The sequence below is a fragment of the Camelina sativa genome, chromosome 11 (genome assembly GCF_000633955.1).
Source record: "Camelina sativa cultivar DH55 chromosome 11, Cs, whole genome shotgun sequence".
Classification (NCBI taxonomy): domain Eukaryota; kingdom Viridiplantae; phylum Streptophyta; class Magnoliopsida; order Brassicales; family Brassicaceae; genus Camelina; species Camelina sativa.
Genome location: NC_025695.1, coordinates 48,862,105 through 48,871,847, shown reverse-complemented (window position 1 = coordinate 48,871,847; position 9,743 = coordinate 48,862,105). Strand labels below are relative to the sequence as shown.

General features: G+C 36.0%; 4 protein-coding genes across 5 annotated transcripts; 1 reads left to right on the top strand and 3 right to left on the bottom strand.

Annotated features, from left to right (window-relative positions):
- On the bottom strand, nucleotides 230–2,715 carry LOC104727275 (BTB/POZ and TAZ domain-containing protein 4). 2 transcript variants are annotated; one of them, XM_019232808.1, is made up of 6 exons: nucleotides 2,488–2,715; nucleotides 1,828–2,104; nucleotides 1,532–1,662; nucleotides 1,124–1,430; nucleotides 704–1,017; nucleotides 230–618 (listed from the first exon to the last, which is right to left on the bottom strand). In XM_019232808.1, the coding sequence occupies exons 2-6, from the start codon at nucleotides 2,071–2,073 to the stop codon at nucleotides 489–491; spliced, it is 1,128 nt and encodes a 375-aa protein (XP_019088353.1). In that variant the 5' UTR covers nucleotides 2,074–2,104; nucleotides 2,488–2,715; the 3' UTR covers nucleotides 230–488. The 2 variants fall into 2 exon arrangements, with proteins under 2 accessions (XP_019088353.1, XP_010444641.1); XM_010446339.2 differs by having other exon boundaries at nucleotides 1,828–2,100; nucleotides 2,488–2,714.
- On the bottom strand, nucleotides 3,867–4,448 carry LOC104727274. The gene has a single exon (XM_010446338.2). It carries the CDS (start codon nucleotides 4,412–4,414, stop codon nucleotides 4,115–4,117), a length of 300 nt encoding a protein of 99 aa, XP_010444640.1. The 5' UTR covers nucleotides 4,415–4,448; the 3' UTR covers nucleotides 3,867–4,114.
- LOC104727273 (mitochondrial outer membrane protein porin 2) lies at nucleotides 4,709–6,975 on the top strand. The gene is made up of 6 exons (XM_010446336.1): nucleotides 4,709–4,868; nucleotides 5,120–5,187; nucleotides 5,742–5,852; nucleotides 5,946–6,032; nucleotides 6,123–6,331; nucleotides 6,418–6,975. The coding sequence occupies exons 1-6, from the start codon at nucleotides 4,820–4,822 to the stop codon at nucleotides 6,722–6,724; spliced, it is 831 nt and encodes a 276-aa protein (XP_010444638.1). The 5' UTR covers nucleotides 4,709–4,819; the 3' UTR covers nucleotides 6,725–6,975.
- LOC104727272 (60S ribosomal protein L26-2) lies at nucleotides 7,423–8,167 on the bottom strand. The gene has a single exon (XM_010446335.2). The coding sequence runs from the start codon at nucleotides 8,080–8,082 to the stop codon at nucleotides 7,642–7,644; it is 441 nt and encodes a 146-aa protein (XP_010444637.1). The 5' UTR covers nucleotides 8,083–8,167; the 3' UTR covers nucleotides 7,423–7,641.

The window sequence follows — 9,743 nt, the reverse complement described above, 5'->3', positions numbered from 1 at the left end:
TAAATGAAATAGAAACATGTGATGTGAGTGAGACCGAGATTGTGTACACTAGTACCACGTCCTCTCTCTCTCTCTGTCTTTTCTTATTGGTTTTGTCTTGTTCTACGTCACTTTTTCCCACCACGATCTTTTCGTTTCTCTTTTCCATTTTTGGAGTTATTAAAAATAACAAAACAAGTTGGGTCCTATATAAATTTTTTTGGTAGATTCTTTGATTCTTCTTCTCCTGTGTTGTTTTGATGCCTCAGCTTATTACCAATTTTGCCACTGAGTAATTAAAAGAACAAAACCATTGTTAAACCGGATCAAATCCGGTTTACAGATATTTTTGACCCTTTGCTGACAAAATCTTTGTGTTATTATTTCCATTGGTTCAATTTTATTATGGTACACTTGTTGTTCTTAGGGTAGGAGGGGATCACAAGAAACGCTTAATACTCGCCCTTCTTGAGGTTTTCGAAGATGGTGAAACCTTGAGATTGAGGATTTTAACCGCTGGTCACCGGTAAAAAGTAAGGAGACCCTCCGATTTTCTTACTCCCCAATACATTCTTCACCAGAAGTTTCCATCTTGTTTCATCTTTCTTGCTCTGTTTCTCCATCTTTTCTTTCAAGTTTCTGTTCCCAAAAAAAAAAATCAGACATAAGACCACCCTGATTCTGGTCTGAACAGCTCTAAAGGTTTTTTAAGTTGGGTGTTTACCTGCATAGAGGGACTCGACATCGATCAGAATCTGCACAGAGACGTGAGTGCAATTCAAGGAGTTGCCACATTCTCTTGCAATGTACGCAACCTCCTGGAACTTTAAGCTTACAGCCTGCAAAATGCCTGATCAGTGATTCTAGTCCCTTGCAAGCTTCATAATTACACTGTGCGTGGTTCGGTTTGAAATCTTTGTCGTGTGGTCCTATTGTTTTACATCCATCTCTACATATATGAACAAGAGCTTCCATTGCTTCATATAGCTGCGAATACATCCGCTGATCCTTGCGTTTTCTGATCTTCTCTTTCCGCATCTGCGTTTTTATATATTTACACATATTTAATACTTAGACGTTTGTTGAATATATATATATATATACAAGGGGACAAAAGGTTTTTGTTGAACAGAACTGTACTTACATTTTCTTGGAGGATCACTGAGTCTCTAACTTCTTTCTCAAGAAACGGATGGCTTTTCTTCATAGCTGTCCATGATTCTGTCGCAGAAAGCTCCTTAAAGTGTTTCACGATCATACGGTGAGATATGACGCTCAGCCGAGGGAAATCACACAGCAGCGCAAGCTGGAACACATCAACCACGTTCTCAGTATTAAGCAAACCATGTTCTAGATGCCATTCACAGACCCGTTTCAACTGAGGAACCACATACGCGTGCGACAGTAGTAGCAAATGCATGATAAACTCGTTCATTTCTTCTTTCTCATAGCTACACCCAAGAAAGTAAAGTCTAATCAGTACTACGATAAGACAAATGTTCAAAAAAAGCACAGAGCAAATAAGTAGGTATAGAGGCAATGAGTTATATACCAAGAAGAGTAGAGGAAACGGATGAAAACACGGACAGCATCATGAGGGACACCACGGATAGAGATTGTATGCCACTTGCCATGTCTTTTGGCTTGCTTCAACATGCCTTTGATCACAGTGGAAGCATTTCCCTGTAAATTCAACAACCAAGACAAAAAAACAAAACTATCAATATAAACCAAGTCTAGAGATATACGGGACTAGGAAGCAAGTATGTATTCGCCTAGCTAAGTAGTAAGTAGACATTGATCAACATCAAAAGTTTTGAAAAGAAGTGTTAAAAGGAGAGAGCTTACAATGATGTTGGCATGAGCATAGATGACGTTGCCAGTATCTGTGTAAATCACAACATCAGCTTTGTATCCATCGTTGAAAAGACGATCCCACAAATCTCTTGTAGCCGTCGAAACGCAGCTATTCCCGAGTCCTGGTGCGCCGTATGTTCTCTTGTGTCCATCAGATTTTGATGGAAGAGGTGGAGGAATAGGCACAGCAGAAGAATCTGAAGAAGATTGATGAAGATCAACACAAGCAGTCACCATTCTCTTTTGATTCCTATCTTCTCTTTCCTGCCTCAATCAAAATGAAATATTTCTCCATGAATATTTGGTAAAAAAGATTCGTAAATATTTGCTTAAAAGTTAAAAGACAAGATCTTGCTTTCACTCCAAACATGCAAAAATGAAATCCAAAAATCATGTCTTTGATTCGTTTATCCGATTAATGTGATTCAGAAAACAAATTCCACATCATATCTTTATTATTACTCAAAAAAACGTTTGGATAGCTTTCCAAAGGAAGAATCAGATCTCTCTCATTCATTGATTAAGGAATTGAACAGAAAAAACAGAACAAAATAAATCTCTATACATTTTCATAAATCTGAAATGTTCCTCACAAACAAAACAAATCCAAATCGATAGAAAAATGAAAGAAACAGGATCAATCGAACATACCTTTTGAGCTCTCAATTACGATAAAGACTCCTCCTTTATCAAGAAAAGAGCAGCAGGCGAAGAAGCTCTGTAATAGAGAGAAGCTTCTTGAGAGAAAGAGATCAGAGATCTCTTCTCATTATATAAACACACACACACACACACACTAAGTCACAAAGACAACAAAATTATAGAAGACGACAAATCTTTTCGAGAAAGGAAAAAAAATCCAAAGCTTGGAAAAGGATATTTTTCTTTTTAATTTCCTTGTTTTTTTTTTTACTTTTTTGCGTTCAATAATAATATAAAAGATATTATTTTGCTTCCTTCTTCATCATCATTTCAATTTCACGGCAGGCAAAGACAAAAACCACCTTGCGGGAAAAAAAAAATTACGAAGAGGCGCGTGGAGCCTACGGTTACGAAACGGACGGCTTAGAATCCACGCGCCTTAACGGCTGAGAAGAGGTGGTGGGTTTTTATACATTTTATCTCTTCCGCTTTCTCAATTCAAACACGACTACTCTGCATGTTTTCTTTTTCTTTTTAAAATGGGTTAAAATTTAAGAGCCGTACAAAAAACAGATCGGTTTTGTCCTTTATTTTGTTCTTGTTCGGCGTTTCACAGCTCATTTTTAGCTGTCCTCGTTTTTTTATATTTGTAATCTCGTATTTATTACTAGTATTATCCCTTTTCTTGTTTACAAGATAAGTTTAGGATTAGTCTTAATTTTGTTAACAAAATAATAGTCTTAATTTTAAACCACTAGATTTTTGTCTGCTATCTAATAAATAAGGGGTATACTATTTCAGATACTTTTCATTTTCAATATGTTCATTTTAGTTATAATCGCGTGCATTTGTGTATATAATTCGTGGTCCGGAAGATGAGCGTCATAAATATTTTATTTGGTCTTTTGATACTATTTCTTATCATGAATTTTGATTGTTACCCATTTTTTTGTGTGTGTTTCATTTTAGTGACACGTTTCCTTGCTTCTATCGGTTATACTATAAAAGAAAGAAAGAAAGATATTTTTGATCATATTTCTGATATTTTGAAATTTTATTTTTAGTATTTTGATCGGAGTTCTAATAACAATTTAAGTTATTAGCAAATATGAAATCAAATAGTTAATGTTGTAAGGCTTCTAGAAACTCAGTGTGCCGACAAAAAAAAAACATCAGTGAATTGCACTATTCTTTTTTTTCTCAAATTGAACATAAATTTTATTCTGCAGTGAATCACTCTAGTCTTAAGTGATTAGAGAGACATTGGAGTTTTGCAACAAATATAATTGTTAACTGAAATGTATTGAAGTTTTTCTAACTACAATGATTACGGAATTAAAATTCGATTTCGAATCAAAAAGCCAGAACTAGCTAGCGAGTAGCGACGATAACAAAATCAAGCGAACCTTATGGGAATCTTATGTATTCATCAAATCAATAAACCCAAGCATGAAAATGAAGCACACAAGGAAACGAACATAGAAGAATTTGAAGTTCTACTTAAGTTTCTTCTTCACTGTTCTCCCATTATTTGCAATTACATAAACACATATATCAAACGAATTTGTTCCCCAAATTTTCCCAGAAATAAGAAAGACAAGAACAACCTACAGTTTTTTTTTTAATAAGGATCGTCTCAGAAATCAGAGCATCGACCACGTTGTTCCCAATCGCCGTACCGAGTCGGTTCAGGACCTCTAGGTCCTCCGATCTCACCAGTATCTTTGTTCATAAACTCCTCACCTCCTTCTTCTTCTTCCTCTTCCTTCTCTTGAAGATTCTGATCTGGCTTCACGTTATCCTGATTCGGAGTCGGAGATTGAGCTTGCGGTGGGGGAGGAGTACCGGAGCTAAAAAAACGTGAAACTGGCTCCAGGAATCTAGAGGAGACGGATCCGCTTGGTGCGATCAAACGAACGATTTTGTTCGTCGCCATTCTTTTAGATGATGCAATCGGCGAAAATCAGATCCCCCGACCTTCACGATATAGGGGTTCGATAGTCACTTTGGACGGGCCGTAATTTGATGACAAGCCCATTAGTCTCGAAGCCCAACTTTTACATGTTTATTAAGATGGCCTAGCCTGGATTAGTAGGCCTCGTTAACAAAAGCGATTCGATAAACCGGCATCTTATGCTATGATGCCACATCAACGATTGTGAGTGGTTTGTCACTAAAGAATGTGACAGGCTGTAATTATAGTAAACGATTTCACTATTTATTTTCGTCTACCACGGAATAACAAAAAAAAAAAAAATAATAATAATAACAAGACGTATTTTTCTATCTTCACCGCTTCTCCTCACAAATCTTCGACGATCTCTACCATCTCCGATCAACCATGAGCAAAGGTCCAGGACTCTTCGCCGATATCGGCAAAAAAGCCAAAGGTTAAAATCATCGTATCGCTCTTTTCTTCTATTTATTATTAAATCTCTCGTCGTTTCGATTCCGGTTGAAATCACAACGCAGTTGTTGCGTGCATTTTATGCCTGTTCACTGATTCTGGTGTTTCGAATCTTTTCTTGTACGCTAGAAAAGATTTTCAGATATTTTTGATTTAGGTTTGGATGGTTCTGTTGATTCTTTAAGCTGATTCCGTTGCTTTTTTTTTTGTTTGTTTGTTTCCCTTTCTTGGTAGATCTGTTGACGAGAGACTACAACACCGATCAGAAATTCAGTATTTCCACTTACAGTGCCTCCGGCGTGGTACGTTTTGTTATATCGATGCATCCCCTTTCGTAATCTTAGGTTTCCGTTCGTTTTCGGTTTTGGTTAGATTCATCTGAGTATGTTTCTTTATATTCTTTTTCCATCGTTGTGTTTCTGTGATACTCTTCTGTGTCGTGTGCATTTAGCAGCTCTTAGAGTCTATGTTCTTGGTCTCGTTGCTTGTTAAAATCGATTTCATAAGTTCTGTATTAGATCTTTGGGTAGTTTGGATCTATTAAGTGCAAGACGAGTGTAGGATGATGATATTACTTCTCTTTAAGAAATACATGTTTGAGAATGATGCAAATGAGGTCAACGTTGCTATAGCTTTGTTGTATCTTTCATATTTCTTCTGTGGGTGTAGATTTGCTGTAGAAATTATCTATTTGTACAAGTTTGTTATTGTGTGAGACTGTGTCAATTGATAGCGATTTTGTTGTTGTTGGGAAATTTTTGTCTTCAGAAGCCTAATAATTTAGGCAGGCTTGACTCCATGTATAATTTTGCACGAATGGAGAGCCTTATTTACTTGTCTGTGTTCTTTTGTTTAGGCCCTTACATCTACTGCTCTGAAGAAAGGAGGAGTTCATGCTGCTGATGTTGCCACACAATACAAGTACAAGAATGCTTTGTTTGATGTCAAAATCGACACTGATTCTAGTGTGAGTGTAGTAGTAATTGAGATTCAGCAAACACTTTTTCATCTAAAACCATATCAATCTGTTAACCGCGTTTGTATGTTTTTGGCTTGGTAGGTTTTGACAACAGTCACATTCACCGAGATCCTCCCATCCACAAAAGCCATCGCCTCCTTCAAAGTCCCTGATTACAATTCTGCTAAGGTTTGAAATCCTTTTTTTGTATGAAATCACAGATGTTAACTTCTCAATGGTTTGAAAATTAACCCTTCAACTTTTGAATCGCATTAACAGCTCGAGGTCCAATACTTCCACGACCACGCAACAGTAACCGCTGCTGCAGCTTTGAAACAAAACCCACTAATTGACATAACAGCTACTCTTGGTTCACCAGTCATCTCATTTGGTGCTGAAGCTGGATATGACACAACCTCCAAAACCTTCACCAAGTACAATGCTGGGATCAGTGTGACAAAACCAGACGCTTGCCTTTCTGTGATATTGTAAGACCACCAATCTTAAATCAAATCAATCCTAGGGAAGGCTGTGTCTTGTGTGGGTCTAACTTATATGAGTTTTTTTTTTGCAGGGGAGACAAAGGAGACTCAGTCAAAGCATCGTACCTTCATCACTTTGATGAATTTAAGAGAACCGCAACAGTTGGTGAGGTTTACAGGAAATTCTCAACTAATGAAAACACGATAACGGTTGGTGGGGTGTACGCGATTGATCATTCGACTACAGTGAAAGCTAAGCTCAACAACCATGGCACACTCGGTGCTCTTTTCCAGCACGAGGTCATGCCCAAATCACTAGTGACGGTTTCCAGTGAGATTGACACAAAGGCTTTAGAAAAGCATCCAAGGTTTGGTCTCTCTCTTGCTCTCAAACCTTGAGAACTCACTCACACACAGAAGACCTGCTGGAGTCTCCGTACTTTTCTCTCATTGTTGATTTCTTCTACGGCAGGACACGAGAGAGTTTGCTTGTTTCTTCTTCCCTTTTTTTCCGTTCCGGTTAATTGGAATAAAAGATCCGCAGTGAAACGGATAATTCTTTTTCAGATATGTTTGGTTTTTGTCTTGACTTTTTTGTTTCGATTAAGCAGTATTCTTGAAAACTCAATTGATTTTTAGTCTTTTTACCATTTCATTTTGCACAATCCATCAAAGAACAAAGAAGTAAATAGTTTGATAAAATATGATACTTTACAACTCTTGAAAGTAAATAACCTGATTCGATGAAATCTAAAATGGTTTTCAAGTTGCGTCTATCATTCGTTAGGCTGATAATGGGTTTACATAAACTTAGAACAATAATCATTCACACACTAAGAGCCAAGAGGAGGATGCAAATTATGCAACAAATCTCTAGGAAACCCTGAGCCAGTTTGCCTAGTTGGTCAGCTGACTGATTGGAGTATCGAACCGAGGGTGTATACATTTGCAAAAGAAGATTCTCTCAAATCGTTAACCCTAACTTGTTCCCCAATACTGTCAGCACCTTTTCAAAACCGTTAGCGAAGAGATTGGATAGAGATTTACAATCACTTCAAAATCATCCCTCGATTGATTGAAATATATATCAATAACGATTAAAACCACAATTTAAATCTCAATCAGATTCTTTAATCACGATCCAATGTCAAGAGCCAGGAAATATATTAAGCATAAAATGATGGTACATTGGTACCAAAACCAAAAAAAAATTAACTTCGAGTTCTGAATAATATATATCATCATCCATGGAGTAAAAAAAATTCATATAAACTTATATAAAAATAGAAAACTAGAGAAAAAAACCTCATTCAATATCAATCTACGTTCTCCATAACATCAGCCGCTGAGAACTTGGTACCCTTCTCCTTATCCGCGGCAGCACGTCCATTAGCCTTACGCTCCAAAAGCGATTTCCTGTCCTTGTCGAGACGGAGCTTAGTGATCATCACATTCGACGCATTAACACCGACGTTGACCGTTGTTCCGTTGACCTTCTCCCTTGTGATTCTCTCGATGTGAATCACCCACTTACGGCGATACACCTGCATCACCTTCCCTTCTCTTCCTTTGAACGTCCCACGAACAACTTGCACCTCGTCGTCTTTACGAATCGGCATCGATCTGACATTGTACTTATGTCGGAGATCTTTGGATAGCGGCGAGCTCATGAGCACGCGTCTCACGCTCGAAGGAGCTGTGAAGTGAGCCTTCCTGTTCTTCCGGCGAGAAGAGGTCACACGAGGATTGTACTTCATCTTCGCCGGATTTGTGAACCAAAATGAAGAGATTAGGGTTTTTGTGTGTGTGTGTGGCTGTAGAAGTGAAGACAGAGACTTGTGAATCAGTTTATATATCAGATTCACTTAAACGCTGCCGCTTTTGTCTCATAAACGAGAATTAGGGTTTTTCAAGATACTGGGTCAGATGGATTTGATAAGTTTTACATGGGCTTTTAAAACCGTTAAAATGGCCTTAGAAGACCTTCTGGACGAGTTAGAGGGTTCGCAGCTATTTGTTTTTTTATTAATAAAGTAATACCACACCCCCGCACGTGCGGATTTNTTTTTTTTTTTTTTTTTTTTTTTTTTTTTTTTTTTTTTTTTTTTTTTTCTGTATTTATTTACATCCATTAAATTTAACTGATAAAGAAGTTATATTAACGTTTTGTTCAAAAAAAAAAAAAAGTTATTAACGTAATTTTCTCCAACTATTTGAAATTTGATGTGTTTCTCTTATTTTTGAATAAATAATACATTTCTTACTTTTATTTTTAAAATTACATTGTTTAGCTCTTATTCACAATTCCTTTCTTAAAAACATTAAAATGTTATCTTTAAAAATAGACTGAAAATAATGTTAGTTTGATATCTTATATACCTTAAAATGAACCATATTTTAACTTATATCCTTTAGAACTAATTTCTACTATGCAAAAATAGAAAATAATTTTAATTCATATTATTTCAATGTTAGTACTTTTAAATTAAAATTCTTTTGATACTATGTTATGCATAGTTTTTAATAATTTTCTTAAATTTTCATATGGGTTTGATATTATACTATAACTAAAATTTTCTTAAATTTTCATATGGGTTTGATATTACAGTATAACTAATTAAATTTAAGATATTTAAATATAAGTGAAAACATATCAATTTCATATAATTAAAAGTTAGTGTATGATAAAAGCTGATTGAAATGGTAACAGGCTAATTAGAGATAAGGATATGACAGAAGAATCTATTATAGTTTGAAACAAATCAATATATGTTAATAACAAACGTTTAGGGAATTGTTCTCTTGTTATTAATCTATCCCATAGGATATAACACATAGATAATGATACAACTTTAGGATTTTAGGTTGATCTACTAATGAGCAGATAATGGACATCCATACAATCTAGAATATTCATAACACTCCCCCTTAGATGACCATTATAAAAATATAATTCCAAATGCGCATGTGAGATGCTGCCTCGTAAAAAACCTTACCAGGAAAACCCAGTGGTAAAAACCATGGTTAAGAGGAAAAGAGTGCAACACGCTTTTACTCCTTCTCTTGAGTACATAACTTGAAATCTTCGAGATGATTGAACCAATATGATGAAGTAGCTTCTTTTTAATAGTGGTTAGAAACACCTTGGTAAATGATTCGCCAAATCTTCACTTGAACGAATATGTAGTAAACGTATATCGCCAATTTTCTATTGGTCATGGGTCTCACAAGTGACTCATCTTTATCATTATCTTTGTTTCTCACAATCTCATCAATGTATTTCAAAGACTTTTAAGATGATAGTCTTTCACCATTGGAATCATAATATTCCTCTTCAGGTGTTTATCTTTCGCGTGTTCTTAGTTGTCTCGTTAAAAACCATTCAAGGAAAAACCCAATGGGATAAAAACCATGATAA